This window comes from Hyla sarda, chromosome 2, assembly GCF_029499605.1.
Source record: "Hyla sarda isolate aHylSar1 chromosome 2, aHylSar1.hap1, whole genome shotgun sequence".
NCBI lineage: Eukaryota > Metazoa > Chordata > Amphibia > Anura > Hylidae > Hyla > Hyla sarda.
In genome coordinates this window covers 503,709,725-503,733,980 of record NC_079190.1, presented here as the reverse complement: position 1 = coordinate 503,733,980, position 24,256 = coordinate 503,709,725, and the positions used below count along the sequence as shown (strand labels likewise).

Below are 24,256 nucleotides of genomic sequence, written 5' to 3'. Positions count from 1 at the left end.
TATGTGCTTATTATTATTATTATTATAAGGGAAACATCCGATAAAGAATGGGGGGGGGGAATAAAAAAATTTCAAAAATTCCCAATTTTCATCCACTCCATATGTCACCATGCCCTTTCATCTGTCCATGTCATGGATCATGTGTTTCACATCAGTCCAGTCCTTTTTGTTTTTTTTATGGTGGTCTCAGTAGGGTGGCCGGGGCTAGGTGTATTGCTTGGGATGTCCAATTGTAGAAATTCAAAAATTTAGGGCCGTAGGTTGGGGTTGCTAGTTGTCTTACCCCGAGGACAGGGGAAGGTTAATCATTTTGTTCTCCATTTTGTCATGTTCATATCTTACTGTTTATTATTTTTCACAGGGTGATTTCCCAAACAGGATGTCCCTGGTTGTCTGACACCGTGAAAGACTTAAGGAAGATGCTCTTTGGAGGAGGTACTGAGGCAGTCCTGGTAACGAGAGGCAGAGCCATTAGCCACTGTGGACAACCCCTTCTTGACGCGGAAGATCTTTAAATAGCTAGTAGACCACTGGGCCTTAAATTGGAAGCAATGGTCTCCTGCTGGGTATACAACCCAACCAGTAATGGACCTTAAAAATTGAGAGAAAAAAAAAATAAAAAATGTGGGGCATCACAACTTGCCACTATTTTAGATTGTGTTAGGACAAGCCTTAGTACACTTTATCTTACTCCTGTTCCTAAACCAAAACTTTAAAGGGGTACTCCACTGCCCCAGTGTCCGAAACATTTTGTTGCGAACGCTGGGTGTGGGCTACTGGGGTCGTGACGTCATGCACACGCCCTCAAGTGACGTCACGCCACGCCCCCTCAATGCAAGTCTATGGGAGGGGGCGTGGCAGCCGCCACGCCCCCTCCCATAGACTTGCATTGAGGGGGCGTGGCGTGATGCCACGCCCCCTCCCATAGACTTGCATTGAGTGGCGTGACATTATGCCCCCTCCCATAGACTTGCATTGAGGGGGCATGGCGTGACGTCACTTGAGGGCGTGTGCATGACGTCACGACCCCAGTAGCCCACACCCAGCGTTCGTAACAAAATGTTTCGGACACTGGGGCAGTGGAGTAACCCTTTAACAGGGGTGGAAATTGCCTCCATTCTCCAACATTCCTTATGTCTCACACTCAAAAAACAGTGTTATTTTTGTACCATCCGACCTCTTTGTGCCTCTCATTCAGTGTCCAAGGAAAAGGACTTAGTGACGTCTTTGTGTTAAAGCGGCCGAATTCACAGACACACAAGAAGAAGAAAAAAAAAAGGAAAAAAAAAACTAAATTCTTTCTAGAAAATACATTTTTAATTGAATTAAACTATTTTCGCTAAAATATATTTCTTATCAGAAAAAAATAAGACATACATTTTTAAGTAAATTAAGATTTATTTATTAGAAATTAAAATTTCTCAAATACGTGTCTTAAAATGTAACGAGATCAATTAATTATGGAAAGATGTATATTTTTCATAATTTTAAATTGGCCAAATATACAAATAAAAGATTCTCCGATTTGAGAAAGAAATGTTAAACATTTTGGATGATTATAATTCACTATTTGAAAAAGTCTATTAATTTTAAAGGGGTTATCCAGGAAAAAAAAAATGATTAAATATATATATAATATATATATATATATATAATATCGACTGGCTCCAGAAAGTTAAACAGATTTGTAAATGACTTCTATTAAAAAATCTTAATCCTTTCAGTACTTATGAGCTGCTGAAGTTGAGTTGTTCTTTTCTGTCTAAGTGCTCTCTGATGACACCTGTCTCGGGAACCACCCAGTTTAGAAGCAAATCCCCATAGCAAACCTCTTCTACTCTGTGCAGTTCCCGAGACAAGCAGAGATGTCAGCAGAGAGCACTGTTGTCAGACAGAAAACAACAACTCAACTACAGCAGCTGATAATTATTGAAAGGATTAAGATTTTTTAATAGAAGTCATTTACAAATCTGTTTAACTTTCTGGAGCCAGTTGATGTAAAAAAAAAAAAAAAAATATGTAAGTTTTTTCCTGGATAACCCCTTTAAGTGTATTTAAAAAATAATAATAATTCAAATACAGTATAATGGAAAAATGTCGTTGCCCACAAATTCTCGGTCTCATCCTGTCTGTGAATTCAGCCAAGTGTCTCTTTTGTTTACATGGAGAAGGTGCTACTTATGTACCTGTTTTTTTTGTTTTTTTCCCCTCCTGCCATATCTATTCTCCCGCCCCCCCCCCCCATTTCTGTTTTGACCATATCACAGTTATCATTAATGCAAGAAATATTTTTCGTTCTAAAAGAAAACAATACATGTAACTTTTGTATCTTTTTATTATTTTTTTATTTTTTATTTTTTTTTGAACGCTACTTATTTTTTGTAAAATTTTATTGGATCATGCCAACCAAGAGCAAAACTCCTAGAAGGGGGTGAATGTACTGTGAATGTATTGTGTTGCTTTTTTGAAGTTTATATGATTTAGCATTTGCTTTAATAGTAATAATTTTGTAGTAGAGTGTTTTCTGCATCAGTATATTTATGATAAAACCTAAAAGTATAGAATTTTCAAAATCTTGTTAAATTTAAGAAAAATTTTTTTGTGTTTTTATTTTTTTTGTTTCAGTGATATAACTTGCATGGAGTCATCCGAGCATAACTCACGCTTTTTTTTAATTTTTTTATTTTTAGATTCATTATTCACATCATCACATAGAATGAAAATTCACTAAATTTTTTTTTTTAACCTGTGGGTCATTTTCTCATGAATATAAAAAATAAATAAAAATGAAATAAAAAGTTCTAAATCATTTCTAGAATATCATGTTATCCGAGAATGTCTATAACCTAGTAATATAAACGTATGATGAAACTATTGCTCAATTTAAGTTTTTAGGTTAAATGGTACTCCGCTCCAAAGGATAGGGGATATGATGTCTGATCATGGGGGGGGGGGGTTCCACAACTGCTGCACCAGGCGTTCGTTTAGAGCGTCAGGTGCAGCGCCGGAGGCAAGCAACATCACAGCCACACCCCTCAATGCAAATCTATGGGAAAGGGCGTGGCGGCCGTCAAGCCCCGTCCCATAGACTTGCATTGAGGGGGCATGGCCGTGACGTCACGAGCCTCTGCCCCGCATTGCCAGTCATCCGGCACGGAGCGAAGTCTGGGGTGCCGAAGAAGAGATTGCGGGGGTCTCGCCGCTGGGGGACATCTTATCCCCTATTCAAGGGATAGAGGATAAGATGTCTAGGGGCTAAGTACCCCTTAAGCATATTTAAAAAAAAAAAAAGGCAATTTAACTTTTCAGCAGACTCCTTATCATCAGACAGGATTGCAGTAAAAGGTGACACAAGTGTACAGATAAGACAGGATCTGGCCATTCACAGTAGGTGATGGTCATGCCTAATATTCTGCACTGATCACAGAGCATGCCTAAAAAGCTTTTCCAGGTCAGTTCCTGTCTTTTGTTTCCTATGTCCATTCTGCTGATTGGCTGCGGCAGTCACATGCCAACCAGAGTTTCAATGTGGAAGAGAAGGGATCAGCGTGGGATTGAGGAGTTAAAGGGGTTATCCAGGAATCGAAAAACAGAGCTAGTTTCCTTCAAAAACCGCTCCCTGTCTATCTCCAGGTTGGGTGTGGTTCTGCAGCTCAGTTCCATTGAAGTAAATCGAGCCAAGTTGTAATACCACACCCAACCTGAAGACAGACAGGGAGCGGTTTTTGAAAGTAATTATCTCTCTTTTTTCGATTCCTGGATAACCCTTTTAACTCCTTAACGACGCAAGACATATATTTACGTCCTCTGCTGGCTCCCGCGATATGCCGCGGGGTCACGCGGTGTCCCCGCCTCATATCGGGTCGGTCCCGGCGGCTTTCAACGGCCGGGACCCGCGGCTAATACAGGACATCACCGATCGCGGTGATGCCCTGTATTAACCCTTCAGATGCGGCGATCAAAGCTGACCGCCGCGTCTGAAGTGAAAGTGAAAGTATCCCGGCTGCTCAGTCAGGCTGTTCGGGACCGCCACGGTGAAATCGCGGCGTCCCGAACAGCTTACAGGACACCTAGAGGGCCCTTACCTGCCTCCTCTGTGTCCGATCGACGAATGACTGCTCCGTGCCCGAGATCCAGGCAGGAGCAGTCAAGCGCCGATAACACTGATCACAGGCGTGTTAATACACGCCTGTGATCAGGATGAGAGATCAGTGTGTGCAGTGTTATAGGTCCCTATGGGATAACAATGATCAGTATGAGAGATCAGTGTGTGCAGTGTTATAGGTCCCTATGGGAGCTATAACACTGCAAAAAAAAAGTGTTAATAAAGGTCATTTAACCCCTTCCCTAATAAAAGTTTGAATCACCCCCCTTTTCCCATAAAAAAAAAAATAAAACAGTGTAAATAAAATTAAAATAAACATATGTGGTATCGCCACGTGCGTAAATTTCCGAACTATAAAAATATATCATTAATTAAACCGCACGGTCAATGGCGTATGCGCAAAAAAATTCCAAAGTCCTAAAAAGCGTATTTTTGGTCACTTTTTATACCATTAAAAAATGAATAAAAAGTGATCAAAAAGTCAGATCAAAACAAAAATGGTACCGATAAAAACTTTAGATTCCACCCTGTACGTGGAAAAATAAAAAAGTTATAGGGGTCAGAAGATGACATTTTTAAACGTATAAATTTTCCTGCATGTAGTTTTTTTCAGAAGTACTACAAAATCAAACCTATATAAGTAGGGAATAATTTTAACCATATGGACCTACAGAATAATAATAAGGTGTCATTTTTACCGAAATATGCACTGCGTAGAAACGGAAACCCCCAAAAGTTACAAAATGGCGTTTTTTCTTCGATTTTGTCGCACAAAGATTTTTTTTCTGTTTCGCCGTGAAGTTTTGGGTAAAATGCTAATGTTACTGCAAAGTAGAATTGGCGACGCAAAAAATAAGCCATAATATGGATTTTTAGGTGGAAAATTGAAAGGTAATGTAAATCACAAGAAGAAAAGAACAGAGTCGCGACTCACCGCACTGTATTGTAAAACTTAAGGCTTTAATGCAACATGCCTCGGGGTCCATGAACAAAGACGTCCGACTTCGGGAGAAAACGGGGAGGGTGCAGGGGAAAAACAGAGTAGACAACAGACTGTTTCACATCCAGTGATGCTTCATCCGGTCTCAAAAACTCAGGTGATCCTGTGTGCTTAAATCACCTGAAGTCACGTGATACAGGTAAAACAAATATACAACACAAACCTCCAAAAACACCTCAATAGTGAAAGTAAGGTAAAAAATAGGATCTATCCTAGCGTTCATGCTATTATATGAACGATGAAAGGTCATTCCTTTCATTGAGTCCCATTGGACCTATTGCGTTCAGTCTACCTTTCATCGTTCATATAATAGCATGAACGCTAGGATAGATCCTATTTTTTACCTTACTTTCACTATTGAGGTGTTTTTGGAGGTTTGTGTTGTATATTTGTTTTACCTGTATCACGTGACTTCAGGTGATTTAAGCACACAGGATCACCTGAGTTTTTGAGACCGGATGAAGCATCACTGGATGTGAAACAGTCTGTTGTCTACTCTGTTTTTCCCCTGCACCCTCCCCGTTTTCTCCCGAAGTCGGACGTCTTTGTTCATGGACCCCGAGGCATGTTGCATTAAAGCCTTAAGTTTTACAATACAGTGCGGTGAGTCGCGACTCTGTTCTTTTCTTCTTGTGATTTACATTATCTCGTACTACATGGTTTCCATATAGAGTCAGCACCCCGCCACCCACAGACGCCGACCCTGAGGCTATCTCCCGAGTAATTCATTACACCTGCTGTGCCATAGCTTTTCTTGGTTTGAACTATTTATACTATGGAAAATTGAAAGGGTTATGATTTTTAAAAGGTAAGGAGGAAAAAACGAAAGTGCAAAAACTGAAAAACCCTGAGTCCTTAAGGGGTTAAGGACACAGGGCGTACCTGTATATACATAGTTGGTCACAGGCCAGAAACAGAAAACTACTAGACAACCAGATATACCAGACAGGATACAAATACTAATAGGGCAGAATATAAACAGGCAAACTGATCAGGAACATAGGACACATACCGACCAGCTCATATGCGCCAGCTCCCGCGATTCCTGGATAACTCCTTAAGGACGCAGGGCGTACCTGTACGTCCTGCGCCAGCTCCCGCGATATAACACGGGGTCACATATGATGCGGGGTCACTATCGGGTCGGTCCCGGCAGTTAATGGTAGCCGGGACCCTTGGCTAATACCGGACATCACCTATCGTGGTGATGTCCGATATTAACCCTTTAGACACGGCGATCAAAGTATATCGCCACGTCTAAAGTAATTAAAAAAAGCATTCCAGGCTGCACAGTGGGGCTGATCAGGCACACCGCGGTGAAACCGCAGTGTTCTGATCAACTAGGACACGAGCGGAGGGTCCCTTACCTTCCTCCTGTGCGTCCGATCTGTGATTGATTGCTCCAAGCCTGAGATCCAGGCTTGAGTAATCGACCGCCGATAACACTGATCAATGCAATGCTATGGCAAAGCATTGATCAGTGTCTGCAATCAATGTAATGCATGTTACAGTCCCCTATGGGGGCTATAACACTGCAAAAAAAAGTGAAAAAAAAACCTTCCCTAATAAAAGTTTGAATCACCCCCCTTTTCCCATTAAAAAAAAATAATGTAAATAAAACTAAATATAAACATATGTGGTATCGCCCCATGCATAAAATGTCCAAACTATAAAAATATATCATTAATTAAACCTCACGGTCAATGGCGTACACGTAAAAAATTGCGTATTTTTGGTCACTTTTTATACCATAAAAAAATTTATAAAAAGCAATCAAAAAGTCAGATCAAAACAAAAATGGCACTGATAAAAACTTCAGATCACGGCCCAAAATATTTGCATTCATACATCCCCGTCTGCGAAAAAATAAAAACGTTATAGGGGTCAGAAGGGGACATTTTTAAACATATTAATTTTCGTGCATGTAGTTATGATTTCTTCCAGAAGTACGATAAAATCACCTACACAAGTAGGGTATCATTTTAATCGTATGGACCTACAGAATAAAGATCAGGTGTCATTTTTACGGAAAAATGTACTGCGTAGAAACGGAAGCCCCAAAAATTTACAAAATGGTGTTTTTTCTTTATTTTGTCGCACAATGATTTTTTTTTGGTTTTGCGTAGATTTTTGGGTAAAATGACTGATGTCATTACAAAGTAGAATTGGTGGCGCCAAAAATAAGCAATCAAATGGATTTTTAGGTGGAAAATTGAAAGGGTTATGATTTTTAAAAGGCAAGGAGGAAAAAATGAAAATGCAAAAACTGAAAAACGCTGAGTCCTTAAGGGGTTAAGTATCAGTCAGTAACCCCCTTTAATGATTGATTCTACGACCTATGATAAATTTAATGATTCCATACAATTCCATTTACCTTCATATAATATCTTAGACATAAAAAGGTACAGGGCAGCGAGGTCAAAGATTATATTATATATTATATGTGAATTAGTATATAAACATAATACTTTTATACGCATAAACAATTAAGATGAGTATACTGAATAAAGATTTGAAAAAAGAAAAAGGAGTATATTGTGGGGGGGGGGGAAAAAAGTGCGCCCGATTGTCATAACCAACTGGGGGACAGCGAGAGTGAGCCCTACTGCCTACTTGCCCATCCATCCTAAGCGATGGATTGACAACTTGGAGCTGGTCCCTGCCTGCGCTAAATTGCAGTGGCGTAAAAACTAATAATATACATAGTCGGTCACAGGCCAGAAACAGAAAACTACTAGACAACCAGATATACCAGACAGGATACAAATACTAATAAGGCAGAATATAAACAGGCAAACTGATCAGGGACATAGGACATTGTTCACTAACATACAAGGACAAAGATCAGATCAATCAAACAGGATATAAATATAGAACACTGTTCACACTGGACACATAACTAACAAACAGATTAGGTCCAGAACACAAGACTGGGAAATGGATGAGCCAGCATAGACTCCAGGAACAAAAACTCAATCCCCCCAAAAAACCTCCAGAAAACACGGGAATATCTTGATACTAGAACTCAATCTCCCACAGTCCACCATGGAGCACGGAGATATCTTGTACTAGTATCAAGATATCCCCGTGTTTTCTGGGGCATTGAGTTTTTATTCTTGTTTGTTCCTGGAGTCTATGCTGACTCACCGTTTCCTAGTCTTGTGTTCTGGACCTAATCTGTTTGTTAGTTATCTGTGTCCAGTGTGAACAGTGTTCTATATTTATATCCTGTTTGGTTGATCTGATCTTTGTCCTTGTATGTTTGTGAACAGTGTCCAATGTTCCTGATCAGTTTGCCTGTTTATATTCTGCCCTGTTAGTTTTTGTATCCTGTCTGGGAAATCTGGTTGTCCAGCAGTTTTCCGTTTCTGTTTCTGGCCTGTGACCGACTATGTATATTAGTTTTTATACTTCACTTTAGCGCGGGCAGGGACTGGCTCCAAGTTGTCGATCCATTGCTTAGGATGGATGGGCAAGTAGGCAGGGAGAGTGTTTTTAGGGTCAGTTAAGGGCTTGCTTATGACAAAATAACTAGCCCTGAATGCAGGAGAAGTCTGGCTTAAAATAGACACACCCGAATTCTCTTTCATTCAGAGCATTAACCATTCCCTATCTAGGGAGAATAGAAAACTGCTCTGAAAATCCTAGTGTGTGAATACACGCCTAAACAGAAAAATACAAAAACAAAAAGGACATTACACAGATTACATTACACAGATTTTTGTAAATATTTAACTTTTAGGCATTTTTTTTTTATACAATATACCCAAAAATGCAGAAGTAATTGAGAAATATTACAGAATAAATTTTTTTTTATGTGAAAAGCAAAAATTACAATAATAAAAAAACAGGATATGAGAATATGCCCCACAGTGAACATTTTGGTGAATTTTCAGCCTACTAATATTAATTCAATTTCTACTAACTGCTTATTGTTACGTTGCCCAACGCTAAACTAATTCGTTTTCTTTTTCTGTTTTTATTTTTACTTTTTGTTCTAGAAAATATTGTTAGATATATGAAAATCCATAGATATATGGATTCACTCAGACCTAAAAACAGAATTAGGTGCCAATCCTGATTGTACTGACTACTGCATGGTAGAATTTTTAAATTTTTTCGTTTTCAAAAATTTCCGATAACCGTAACCCCATAACCTTATATGCAGAAGCTATAAGTTGACGCAGCTACATCCGGCTATTTTCTCAGCCACTGGCTCCAAAGACGGATACGATGTCTATATTAGATTCAGAATATTTTTGTATTGGCCAATGGTGCTGGCATTATCTTCAGCATTGCATGATGGGATGTGCACATACATTGTTCAAGCGCATCTGTCACATGGTTTAGGGATTTAAAACTGCCGGCACAGTCAAATAAATTTAGGGATTTATCCCATACATTGGACCCCCAGGCTGCAACGGATCTCCCCCGTGACGGCAACCCCGCTCCCTCTTTGATCGAAAAACACAATGTGAGCCATGTTGAAATCCTGCGCATGCGCCAACAATAGGGATTATGGCACATGCGCGGTGAGTCTTTGGGAAAAAGAGGGGGTGGGTATGACATGGCACAGGGGAGATATGGTTGCCCTAGGGGACACCGCTAGCCCCTGGCTATATTTCGTTGATACAGTGGGCCCCCATAAAATGGTTTACATTAAAAGGGTATTCCAGCCATAGACATCTTATCATCTTAAAAAAAAAAGTTTTCCACAGGAGTACCCCTTTAGGCAGCTGATCTTATCCCTTAACCAAAGTATAGGGGGATAAGATGTCTGATCGTGGGCGGGCCCCCCACGATCAGACATCTTTTCCCCTATCCATTGGATAAGGGATAAGATCAGCTGCTTAAAGGGGTACTCCTGTGGAAAACTTTATTTATATTTTTTTTTTTTATTAACTGGTGCCAGAAAGTTAAACAGATTTGTAAATTACTTCTATTAAAAAAATCTTAATCCTTCCAGTACTTTTTAGGGGCTGTATACTAAAGAGGAAATGCAATACTTTTTAGATTTCTCTGATGTCATGACCACAGTGCTCTCTGCTGTCCATTTTAGGAACTGTCCAGAGCAGCATATATTTGCTATGGGGATTTTCCTAAAAGTTCCTAAAATGGGCAGCAGGGGTCAGCAGAGAGCACTATGGTCATGACATCAGAGAAATCTAAAAAGTAAACCATTTCCTCTTTAGTATACAGCCCCTAAAATGTACTGGAAGGATTAAGATTTTTTTTATAGAAGTAATTTACAAATCTGTTTAACTTTCTGGCGCCAGTTAATAAAAAAAAAAAAAAAAAAAGTAATTCCACCGGAGTACCCCTTTAAGTTGGGTTGTTCTTTTCTGTCTGACCACAGTGCTCTCTGTTGACACCTCTGTCCATGTCAGGAACTGTCCAGAGCAGGAGCAAATTCACATAGCAAACCTATCCTGCTCTGGACAGTTCAGTTCCTGAGACAGACAGAGGTGTCAGCAGAGAGCACTGTTGTCAGACAGAAAAGAACAACCCAACTTCAGCAGCTGAAAAGTACTGGAAGGATTAAGATTTTTTTTTTTATAGAAGTAATTTACAAATCTGTTTAACTTTCTGGAGCCAGTTGATATGAAGGGAAATGTTTTTCACTGGAGTACCCCTTTAAAGAAGTACTCTGGTGCAGAGTTTTCCTGATCCGTCCTGCCCGGGCTGCAAAAAAAATGAAAATAAACCATCTCTCACCTTCCTGGGTTCCAGCGGAGCGCCACTACAGCTGATGGGTCCTCCGGTCCATCTTATTCATACTTCCGTGTGAACGAATCGTCACATGGCGCTCAGCCTATTATGGGCCGAGGCAGAACATCGCGGCGGCCGGCGATAGGCTGAGCGCCATGTGACGCTTCGTTACACCCGGAAGTATGAAGAGGATGGACCGGAGGACCGATCAGCTGTAGTGGCGCTCCGCGGGAACCCAGGAAGGTGAGAGATGGTTTATTTTCATTTTTTTTTGCAGCCCGGGCAGGACGGAGCAGGAATACTGCCCCAGAGTACTCCTTTAAGTAATAAAAGGGCACCAACAACTGATATAAAGGTTTGTGATGTATCCTAACACTAACATATATACTGTGCCGACGCTTTCATATGCATAAACCATGAGACGGTTGTACTTTAATTTGGGTAAGTACCATAAACTGAGGAGGTATATTGTCGGCCCCAGCAGATTCTTTCCATTCCTAGAAGGGCTTGTAAAGTACTGTGAATAGAATATTCCGATGCCTTTGAAATGATTCATTGTTTCTTATGATTTTGTTATTAAAAATATATATATATTGTGATATAAATATGGTTGTATCTTTATTCTCAGCCTGAAGCTTCGTATCATTTCGTGTCATAAAATTTATTGCAGAATTCTTGGACTCCAATGTTTCATTTTTAGTGTTTCCATCATAATAATAGCAGCGATAATAATGCAAATCAGAAATTAAACATTAACGACTTGTTACTAAATGTATCACTTGTTGGTATTAGAGCAATAGAAACAAAACAGATTCTGAGAACCTTCAAAGACCTTACGCCCTCAAATCCCATATTCAGGAATTATTTGTAGACATATTATTCTCTTTTCCTTTGTCCCCTTTTTAACTTTTTCCTTTGAAGAACGGGTAACAGGTTTTTATCCGGCACTTTCTGTCATCAATCCGTTACCTACAGCGAGGAAAGAGACGGCCCTCACAACACATCAAAATGACAGTAACACTTTAAAGGGGTACTCCGGCGCTAAGACATCTTATCCCCTATCCAAAGGATAGGGGATAAGATGCCTGATCGCGGGGGGGTCCCGCCGCTGGGGACCCCGTGATCTTCTACGCCGCCCCCTTTAGAATCAGCCCCCGGAGCGTGCCCATGGGCTGATTCTAACTGGGTGCGGCGTGGAAGATCACAGGGGTCCCCAGCGATCAGGCATCTTATCCCCTATCCTTTGGATAGGGGATAAGATGTCTTATCGCCGGAGTACCCCTTTAACCTGTGTCCTGACAAAACAAAAATATGTAATCACTGCATCCCAATATTAATACTGCTCCTATATAAAAAAAATATAACTACTATAATACTGCTCCTATATACAAGAATATAACTACTATAACACTGCTCCTATATACAAGAATATAACTACTATAATACTGCCCCCTATATACAAGAATATAACTACTATAATACTGCTCCTATATACAAGAATATAACTACTATAATATTCCTCCCTATATACAAGAATAAAACTACTATAATACTGCTCCTATATACAAGAATATAACTACTATAATACTGCCTCCTACATACAATAATATAACTACTATAATACTGCTCCTATACACAAGAATATAACTACTATAATACTGCTCCTATATACAAGAATATAACTACTATAATACTGCTCCTGTATGCAAGAATATAACTACTATAATACTGCTCCTGTATACAAGAATATAACTACTATAATACTGCTCCTATATACAAGAATATAACTACTATAATACTGCCTCCTATATACAAGAATATAACTACTATAATACTGCTCCTATATACAAGAATATAACTACTATAATACTGCTCCTATATACAAGAATATAACTACTATAATACTGTTCCTATATACAAGAATATAACTACTATAATACTGCCTCCTATATACAAGAATATAACTACTATAATACTGCCTCCTATATACAAGAATATAACTACTATAATACTGCTCCTATATACAAGAATATAACTACTATAATACTGCTCCTATATACAAGAATATAACTACTATAATACTGCTCCTGTATGCAAGAATATAACTACTATAATACTGCTCCTGTATACAAGAATATAACTACTATAATACTGCTCCTATATACAAGAATATAACTACTATAATACTGCTCCTATATACAAGAATATAACTACTATAATACTGCCTCCTATATACAAGAATATAACTACTATAATACTGCTCCTATATACAAGAATATAACTACTATAATACTGCTCCTATATACAAGAATATAACTACTATAATACTGCCTCCTATATACAAGAATATAACTACTATAATACTGCCTCCTATATACAAGAATATAACTACTATAATACTGCCTCCTATATACAAGAATATAACTACTATAATACTGCTCCTATATACAAGAATATAACTACTATAATACTGCTCCTATATACAAGAATATAACTACTATAATACTGCCCCCTATATACAAGAATATAACTACTATAATACTGCTCCTATATACAAGAATATAACTACTATAATACTGCCTCCTATATACAAGAATATAACTACTATAATACTGCCTCCTATATACAAGAATATAACTACTATAATACTGCTCCTATATACAAGAATATAACTACTATAATACTGCTCCTATATACAAGAATATAACTACTATAATACTGCCCCCTATATACAAGAATATAACTACTATAATACTTCTCCTATATACAAGAATATAACTACTATAATACTGCCTCCTATATACAAGAATATAACTACTATAATACTGCCCCCTATATACAAGAATATAACTACTATAATACTGCTCCTATATACAAGAATATATCTACTATAATACTGCTCCTATATACAAGAATATAACTACTATAATACTGCTCCTATATACAAGAATATAACTACTATAATACTGCTCCTATATACAAGAATATATCTACTATAATACTGCTCCTATATACAAGAATATAGCTACTATAATACTGCTCCTATATACAAGAATATAACTACTATACTACTGCTCCTATATACAAGAATATAACTACTATAATACTGCTCCTATATACAATATAACTCCTATAATATTAGACTATACAGTATATGGTAATAGTGATTGCGGGTCCTTGTGTTGTATGTAGTTGCTCCTCGTCTTCCTGTATTTTTATCCTCGGTTTTTATTATTATTTGCTTTGTGTTTGTGCAGTGAGATGTAGATCCAGCAGACAGTCTCCTCTGTACATGCGCTCATCTCCGTACTGCGCGCTGTGTAATCTGACAAAAGACTTTTATCTGTAGAGATTGGCAACTTACCAGACACCAATCCTGAGGACCCCGGCTGGAGCTGGAGGAGGATCCGCAGATGCAGGGGTCTCAGAAGACCAGAAGTGTCACCTCATGAGATCATTAAAGAAGCACTCATATCATGTGCACTTACCATCACTAGTCCTACAGCGCCATCTGTTTAATTCCAGCACAGCTGCATCAATTTGTTTCAGTACTGTGACTGGGTCAAGTGATTACCAGTCTGACCCACAGAAAATCACAGTGTTTAATGTGTCAGAGGAAGTGGTCAGTCCTGGGTCAGCTGACTTCCTGTGAACTACATCATCACCTATCAGATCCCTCCTAGTAGATCCCAGACCCCTCCTTCCCTGCTCTATCTGTATACTGCTGCCATCTCAGAATATACAGTACTTCTACACCTCCCCTCCAGCTCTATCTGTATACTGCTGCTATCTTTGTGGGATCAGGATATATAATAGTAATACATATCCAGCTCTATCTGTATACTAAAAATATATAGTAAATCAATCCTCAAAAGATGGTGAAAAGGGTAAAATGGAGAGATAAATAGAGAGAACAGGATGATATCCAGGGTGAACGTCACAGTAAAAAGGTGTAAATTAGGGATCGACCGAAATCGATTTTTTTTTGGGCCGATACCGATAATCTGTCAACTTTCAGGCTGATAACTTATACCGGAATATCGGTATAAATTATCAGCTATTGGCTATTTCAAACCAACCCCCGCCCCCCCCCCCCCCCCCCCCCCGGCGGGGCTGAAGCCGTTGCAGATCAATGATTTAAAGCGGGCGCCTTAAGTCAAAGAACTGCAGCGGCTTTTGTGGTGCCAGAGACCGCCGCCGCCACCCGCTTCTCTCCCCCTGCCTGTCTTGGGTCTAACCACCACAGTTGCCCCATCGCCTCCCCCAACCCATCCCCTGCCCACATACCGCCACTGCCCAATCGCCTCCTCCCCCATCCTCTGCCCACATACCGCCACTGCCCCATCGCCTCCCCCCATCCCCGGTGTTATAATTACCTGTTCCCGGGGGTCCGCGATCCTTCTGGCTCCGTCGGCGTCCTGCGCTGTCACTGTGCGCACTGACGGTGATGTCGCATTGGGGCCGTCACTCGTCATTGCGCAGCGCATAGCAACAGTGCAGGAGCCAGAAGGATCGAGGACCCCGGGAACAGGTAATTATAACACCGGGGATGGGGGGAGGCGATGGGAATGGCAGCGGCGGTGATAGGCGGGGCATTATCGGCAAGGTAATTGCCGATACCGATAATGTCCAAAATCGCGATTATCAGCCAAACCGATAATCAGTCGATCCCTAGTGTAAATGAGTTTTCTGGACCTGAGAATCCGATTTATGACTTTTTCTGTGACATTCACCCTGGATATCATCCTTTTCTCTCTATTTATCCATTTTTCACGATCCTTTGACAACTGGTTTACTATATTTTTATTCAATTTTAGGTCTATTTAGGGATTAGATTACACCAGTTAACTATGAGAACGTTCTTATGCTTTAGTGAGCTACATCACCTCTTTATCCATTTCTATCTGTATTTCTATCTGTATACTGCTGCTGCTGTCTTTAAAGAATTAGGATATATAGTAATTATACACCTTCCCTTCAGCTCTATCTGTATACTGCTACTGCTATCTTTATAGGATCAGAATAATTAGTAGTTATATACCTACTCTCCTAGCTCTAGCTGTATACTACTGCTTTCTCTATGGGATCAGGAAATATAGTAGTTATACACTGTCACGATGCCGGCTGGCAGGAGGTGGATCCTCTGTGCCAGAGAGGGATGGCGAGGACCGTGCTAGTGGACCGGTTCTAAGTCACTACTGGTTTTCACCAGAGCCCGCCGCAAAGCGGGATGGTCTTGCTGCGGCGGTAGTGACCAGGTCGTATCCACTAGCAACGGCTCACCTCTCTGGCTGCTGAAGATAGGCGCGGTACAAGGGAGTAGACAGAAGCAAGGTCGGACGTAGCAGAAGGTCGGGGCAGGCAGCAAGGATCGTAGTCAGGGGCAACGGCAGGAGGTCTGGAACACAGGCTAGGAACATACAAGGAAACGCTTTCACTGGCACGATGGCAACAAGATCCGGCAAGGAAGTGCAGGGGAAGTGAGGTGATATAGGGAAGTGCACAGGTGATAACACTAATTGGAACCACTGCGCCAATCAGCGGCGCAGTGGCCCTTTAAATCGCAAAGACCCGGCGCGCGCGCGCCCTAGGGAGCGGGGCCGCGCGCGCCGGGACAGGACTGACGGAGAGCGAGTCAGGTACGGGAGCCGGGGTGCGCATCGCGAGCGGGCGCTACCCGCATCGCGAATCGCATCCCGGCTGGAGGCGGTATCGCAGCGCCCCGGGTCAGTGGATCTGACCGGAGCGCTGCAGTGAGGAGAGTGTAGCGAGCGCTCCGGGGAGGAGCGGGGACCCGGAGCGCTTGGCGTAACAGTACCCCCCCCCTTGGGTCTCCCCCTCTTCTTAGAGCCTGAGAACCTGAGGAGCAGACTTTTGTCTAGGATGTTGTCCTCAGGTTCCCAGGATCTCTCTTCTGGACCACAACCCTCCCAATCCACCAAAAAAAAGGTTTTCCCTCTGACCTTTTTAGATGCCAGAATCTCTTTGACGGAGAAGATGTCCGAGGAGCCGGAAACAGGAGTGGGAGGAACAGATTTGGGAGAGAAACGGTTAATGATAAGTGGTTTAAGAAGAGAAACGTGAAAGGCATTAGGAATACGAAGAGAAGGAGGAAGAAGAAGTTTGTAAGAGACAGGATTAATCTGGCACAAAATTTTGAAAGGACCAAGATAGCGTGGTCCCAACTTATAGCTAGGGACACGGAAGCGGACATATTTAGCGGAGAGCCATACCTTGTCTCCAGGGGAAAAAATGGGAGGAGCTCTTCTTTTCTTATCCGCGAACTTCTTCATGCGTGATGAAGCCTGTAAGAGAGAATTTTGGGTCTCTCTCCATATGATGGAAAGATCACGAGAAATTTCATCCACAGCGGGCAGACCAGAGGGCAAGGGGGTAGGGAGGGAGGGAAGAGGGTGACGGCCGTACACCACGAAAAATGGGGATTTGGAGGAAGATTCAGAGACTCTGAAGTTATACGAGAATTCGGCCCATGGTAGAAGATCTGCCCAGTCATCCTGGCGGGAGGAAACAAAATGTCGTAAATAATCACCCAAGACCTGGTTAATTCTTTCTACTTGTCCATTGGATTGAGGATGATATGCAGAAGAAAAATTTAATTTAATCTTGAGTTGTTTACAGAGAGCCCTCCAGAATTTAGACACGAATTGGACGCCTCTATCCGAGACGATCTGCGTGGGCAACCCGTGAAGACGAAAAATGTGTACAAAAAATTGTTTAGCCAACTGAGGCGCTGAAGGAAGACCAGGAAGAGGGATGAAATGTGCCATTTTGGAGAATCGATCAACGACCACCCAAATAACAGTGTTGCCATGGGATGGGGGTAAGTCAGTAATAAAATCCATACCAATCAGAGACCAAGGCTGTTCGGGGACAGGCAGAGGATGAAGAAAACCAGCGGGCTTCTGGCGAGGAGTCTTATCCCGGGCACAGATAGTGCAGGCTCGCACAAAGTCCACAACATCCGTCTCCAGAGTCGGCCACCAATAGTAGCGAGAGATGAGTTGCACAGATTTCTTGATGCCTGCATGACCTGCGAGATGGGAGGAGTGACCCCATTTGAGGATTCCGAGGCGTTGGCGTGGAGAAACAAAGGTCTTTCCTGGAGGAGTTTGCCTGATGGAGGCTGGAGAAGTGGAAATCAGGCAGTCAGGAGGAATGATGTGTTGCGGAGAGAGTTCAACTTCAGAAGCATCCGAGGAACGAGAGAGAGCATCGGCCCTAATGTTCTTATCGGCAGGCCGAAAGTGAATTTCAAAATTAAATCGGGCAAAGAACAGAGACCACCTGGCCTGGCGAGGATTCAGCCGTTGGGCAGACTGGAGGTAGGAGAGGTTCTTGTGATCGGTGTAAATAATAACTGGAAATCTTGATCCCTCCAGCAGATGCCTCCATTCCTCAAGTGCTAATTTAATGGCTAGAAGCTCTCGATCCCCGATGAAGTAGTTTCTCTCCGCCGGAGAGAAGGTCCTAGAAAAAAAACCACAAGTAACAGCATGCCCGGAAGAATTTTTTTGTAGAAGGACAGCTCCAGCTCCCACAGAGGAGGCATCAACCTCCAATAGGAAGGGTTTAGATGGGTCAGGTCTGGAGAGCACGGGAGCCGAAGAAAAGGCAGACTTGAGCCGTTTAAAGGCGTCTTCCGCTTGAGGAGGCCAAGACTTGGGATCGGCATTTTTTTTGGTTAAAGCCACGATAGGAGCCACAACGGTAGAAAAATGTGGAATAAATTGTCTGTAATAATTGGCGAACCCCAAAAAACGTTGGATAGCACGGAGTCCGGAGGGGCGTGGCCAATCTAAGACGGCAGAGAGTTTGTCTGGATCCATTTGTAGTCCCTGGCCAGAGACCAAGTATCCTAGGAAAGGAAGAGATTGGCATTCAAACAGACATTTCTCTATTTTGGCATAGAGTTGATTGTCACGAAGTCTCTGAAGAACCATACGGACATGCTGGCGGTGTTCTTCTAGATTGGCAGAAAAAATCAGGATATCGTCCAGATATACAACAACACAGGAGTATAAAAGATCACGAAAAATTTCATTAACAAAGTCTTGGAAGACGGCAGGGGCGTTGCACAGGCCAAAGGGCATGACCAGATACTCAAAGTGTCCATCTCTGGTGTTAAATGCCGTTTTCCATTCATCCCCCTCTCTGATGCGGATGAGATTATAAGCACCTCTTAAGTCCAGTTTGGTAAAGATGTGGGCACCTTGGAGGCGATCAAAGAGTTCAGAGATGAGAGGTAGGGGGTAGCGGTTCTTAACCGTGATTTTATTAAGACCGCGGTAGTCAATGCAAGGGCGTAGAGAGCCATCTTTTTTGGACACAAAGAAAAATCCGGCTCCGGCAGGAGAGGAGGATTTACGGATAAAGCCCTTTTTTAAATTTTCCTGGACGTATTCAGACATGGCAAGAGTCTCTGGGGCGGACAGAGGATAAATTCTGCCCCGGGGTGGAGTAGTGCCCGGGAGGAGGTCGATAGGACAATCATAAGGCCTGTGAGGAGGTAGAGTCTCAGCTTGTTTTTTGCAAAAAACATCCGCAAAGTCCATATAGGCCTTAGGGAGACCGGTTACGGGAGGAACCACAGAGTCACGGCAAGGGTTACTGGGAACCGGTTTTAGGCAGTCCTTGGAACAAGAGGGCCCCCAACTCTTGATCTCCCCAGTGGACCAATCCAGGGTTGGGGAGTGAAGTTGAAGCCAGGGAAGTCCAAGGAGAATTTCAGAAGTGCAATTGGGAAGGACCAAAAGTTCAATCCTCTCGTGATGAGGTCCGATGCACATTAGAAGGGGCTCCGTGCGGAAACGTATGGTACAGTCCAATCTTTCATTGTTTACACAATTGATGTAGAGGGGTCTGGCGAGACTGGTCACCGGGATGTTGAACCTGTTGACGAGAGAGGCCAAAATAAAATTTCCTGCAGATCCGGAGTCCAAGAAGGCCACAGCAGAGAAGGAGAAGGCAGATGCAGACATCCGCACAGGCACAGTAAGACGTGGAGAAGCAGAGTAGACATCAAGGACTGTCTCACTTTTGTGCGGAGTCAGCGTACGTCTTTCCAGGCGGGGAGGACGGATAGGACAATCCTTCAGGAAGTGTTCGGTACTAGCACAGTACAGGCAGAGATTCTCCATGCGGCGTCGTGTCCTCTCTTGAGGTGTCAGGCGAGACCGGTCGACCTGCATAGCCTCCACGGCGGGAGGCACAGGAACAGATTGCAGGGGACCAGAGGAGAGAGGAGCCGGGGAGAAGAAACGCCTCGTGCGAACAGAGTCCATATCCTGGCGGAGCTCCTGACGCCTTTCGGAAAAACGCATGTCAATGCGAGTGGCTAGATGAATGAGTTCATGTAGATTAGCAGGGATTTCTCGTGCGGCCAGAACATCTTTAATGTTGCTGGATAGGCCTTTTTTAAAGGTCGCGCAGAGGGCCTCATTATTCCAGGATAATTCTGAAGCAAGAGTACGGAATTGTACGGCGTACTCGCCAACGGAAGAATTACCCTGGACCAGGTTCAGCAGGGCAGTCTCAGCAGAAGAGGCTCGGGCAGGTTCCTCAAAGACACTTCGGATTTCCGAGAAGAAGGAGTGTACAGAGGCAGTGACGGGGTCATTGCGGTCCCAGAGCGGTGTGGCCCAAGACAGGGCTTTTCCAGACAGAAGGCTGACTACGAAAGCCACCTTAGACCTTTCAGTGGGAAACTGGTCCGACATCATCTCCAGGTGCAGGGAACATTGGGAAAGAAAGCCACGGCAAAACTTAGAGTCCCCATCAAATTTATCCGGCAAGGATAGTCGTAGACCAGAAGCGGCCACTCGCTGCGGAGGAGGTGCAGGAGCTGGCGGAGGAGATGATTGCTGAAGCTGTGGTAGTAACTGCTGAAGCATAACGGTCAGTTGAGACAGCTGTTGGCCTTGTTGCGCTATCTGTTGCGACTGCTGGGCGACCACCGTGGTGAGGTCAGCGACAACTGGCAGAGGAACTTCAGCGGGATCCATGGCCGGATCTACTGTCACGATGCCGGCTGGCAGGAGGTGGATCCTCTGTGCCAGAGAGGGATGGCGAGGACCGTGCTAGTGGACCGGTTCTAAGTCACTACTGGTTTTCACCAGAGCCCGCCGCAAAGCGGGATGGTCTTGCTGCGGCGGTCGTATCCACTAGCAACGGCTCAACCTCTCTGACTGCTGAAGATAGGCGCGGTACAAGGGAGTAGACAGAAGCAAGGTCGGACGTAGCAGAAGGTCGGGGCAGGCAGCAAGGATCGTAGTCAGGGGCAACGGCAGGAGGTCTGGAACACAGGCTAGGAACATACAAGGAAACGCTTTCACTGGCACGATGGCAACAAGATCCGGCAAGGAAGTGCAGGGGAAGTGAGGTGATATAGGGAAGTGCACAGGTGATAACACTAATTGGAACCACTGCGCCAATCAGCGGCGCAGTGGCCCTTTAAATCGCAAAGACCCGGCGCGCGCGCGCCCTAGGGAGCGGGGCCGCGCGCGCCGGGACAGGACTGACGGAGAGCGAGTCAGGTACGGGAGCCGGGGTGCGCATCGTGAGCGGGCGCTACCCGCATCGCGAATCGCATCCCGGCTGGAGGCGGTATCGCAGCGCCCCGGGTCAGTGGATCTGACCGGAGCGCTGCAGTGAGGAGAGTGTAGCGAGCGCTCCGGGGAGGAGCGGGGACCCGGAGCGCTTGGCGTAACATACACCTTCTCACCAGCTCTATCTGTGTATTGCTGCTTTCTCTATTGGATCAGGTTATACAGTAGTTTTTCACCTCTCCTCCAGCTCAATCTGTATACTGCTGCTATCTCTATGGGATCATGATTTATAGTAGTTATACTCCTCCCCTCCAGCTCTATCTGTATACTGCTGCTATCTCTATGGGATCATGATTTATAGTAGTTATACCCCTCCCCTCCAGCTCTACATGTATACTGCTGCTATCTCTTTGGGATCAGGATGAGACTGTGTTCATGCATTGCATTTTTGGCCATTTTATTTTACATTTTTCGCAAAATTACCGCAATTGCGCAAATATGTAACTTGTACATTGATTTTTAGAAACTTGCAGCTAAAACCTGGCACGAAGCACTGAATATGAGCCAGAAATGCAACATGGGAACACAGGATGAAGAACACAAATCTCCATAAAACAGCTCAATTATGACTATAGATCAAATCACTTCTGTCTATTTCTCTAAAAAAACACACTTTATATTTAAAAAAATGCATCAAAACTGCACATAATGTGAACTGACCCCAACTCACTTATAAGTCTAATCAGTTCACCTGGGTGGCCTCCAGCACCAGCAGCCTAATAAGATGACCAGGTGCAGTGATCAGACCCCACACCCTCTCTGTGCAAAGCCAGAGTATTCATGGAAAACGTAGGGACCTTAGAACATCATTTCAGTGATGGAATGGCAATCAGTAATGGCTAAAAAAAAAAAAATCCATGCCTGCCACATCAACTAAACCAGGTAAGCACATAACCTACACAAGAACCCTTTAACAGTATTCTCTAATAACAGCCTACGGTGTGCTATATAAGTGCACCATAGGGAGTAGGTAGTTGCAGAAGTACAACTCCCAGCATGCCCGGACAGCCAAAGGCTGTCCGGGCATGCTGGGAGTTGTAGTTCTGCAACAGCTGGTTAGTTAAAGGGGTGTTCCAGGCAAAACCTTTTTTAATATATATATATCAACTGGCTCCGGAAAGTTAAACAGATTTGTAAATTACTTCTATTAAAAAATCTTAATCCTTCCAATAGTTATTAGCTTCTGAAGTTTTCTGTCTAACTGCTCAATAATGATGTCACGTCCCGGGAGCTGTGCATGATGGGAGAATATCCCCATAGGAACTGCACAGCTCCCGGGACGTGAGTCATCAGAGAGCAGTTAGACAGAAAACAGCAACTCAACTTCAGAAGCTAATAACTATTGGAAGGATTAAGATTTTTTAATAGAAGTAATTTACAAACGTTCCGGAGTTTAACGTTCCGGAGCCAGTTGATATATAAAAAAAAAAGTTTTGGCCTGGAATACCCCTTTAACCATGCATAAGTCTAGCATTATGGAAAATGCAGAAGCTACAATTAGTGTAAAATTTGTCAAAAAATTTTTAAAAGTCATTTTTTGCGATTTCCAAGAAGTTTCAAGCATCTGAACTTCTATTCCATCCATTATTTCCATTATATTGAGGACATTAAGTCTTTAGTAGAAGATAAGTGACTCTAATGGGAGATCTCACCTTCTCCATTGACCTCTTAATAGACACACATCAGACCCCTACGTGACCCGACCGTTTCCACCGCTTCATGTGTCCCGATTGTGCCTTCATTTCTTTTCTTGCAACGCCACCTAGTGGACTCTGCAGGGAGTGCTCACTCCGGTTGACTAGCAGCCACCACATATACGGAGGCCGCTGTACGGTAGACTGCGATCTGAAACAAAGATGATGGGAAAGTTATGAAATTGTATCCATTGTGTAGCAAATTAGAAGAAAAGTTTAGAAAATAAGCATAACTTTTTTTTATTTATTTTTTTATTGTATTTCTTTAATTGGTAGCATAAGCTGAGTACATGTCGTTGCCCGGTCTTCCTACCTTAAAGGGGTTCTCCGGTGGAAAAGAAAGTTTTCCAAATCAACTGGTACCAGAAAGTTATACAGATTTGTTAATCCTTAATCCTTCCAGTACTTATCAGCTGCTGTATGCTCCACAGGAAGTGATGTCGTTCTTTCCGTTCTGACCAAAGTGCTCTCTGCTGACACCTCTGTCCAGAGCAGAAGTAAATCCCCATAGCAAACCTCTCCTGCTCTGGACAGTTCCTGACGCAGACAGAGGTGTCAGCAGAGAGAACTGTGGTCAGACTGGAAAGAACTACACAACTTCCTGTGGAGCATACAGCAGCTGATAAGTACTGGAAGGGTTAAGATTTTTCGGCAACTTTCTGGAGCCAGTTGATTTGAAAACATTTGTTTTCCACCTAAAAAGAGAGAAAAAGCAACAATGACCCCATCAACCTCATGTCCCGTCCTCACATCCTAACCTTATATCCCAACCTCATGTCCCGTCCTCACATCCTAACCTTATATTCCAACCTCGTTTCCATCACTCCATATCCCAAACTGACATTCCGGCCTCACATTCCGACCGCATCTCCCAACTCCATATCCCGTCCTCATATCCAACCAACTTCACATCACGACCACATATCCCGTCCTCATATCCAACCAACTTCACATCACGGCCACATATCCCGTCCTCATATCCAACCAACTTCACATCACGACCACATATCCCGTCCTCATATCCAACCAACTTCACATCACGGCCACATATCCCGTCCTCATATCCAACCAACTTCACATCACGGCCACATATCCCGTCCTCATATCCAACCAACTTCACATC

The 24,256-nt window shown here is 42.9% G+C and overlaps 1 protein-coding gene across 2 annotated transcripts in view; it reads left to right on the top strand.

Annotated features, from left to right (window-relative positions):
* Positions 1-725, top strand: part of ILDR2 (immunoglobulin like domain containing receptor 2) — a 301,458-nt gene extending 300,733 nt beyond the window's left edge. For both annotated transcript variants that reach the window (XM_056559850.1, XM_056559848.1), the window contains one exon: positions 362-725. In XM_056559850.1, the coding sequence (XP_056415825.1) occupies positions 362-397 (36 nt within the window). In that variant the 3' untranslated portion in view covers positions 398-725. The remainder of the gene's footprint in view (positions 1-361) is intronic.
* The last annotated feature ends 23,531 nt before the right edge of the window (positions 726-24,256 follow it).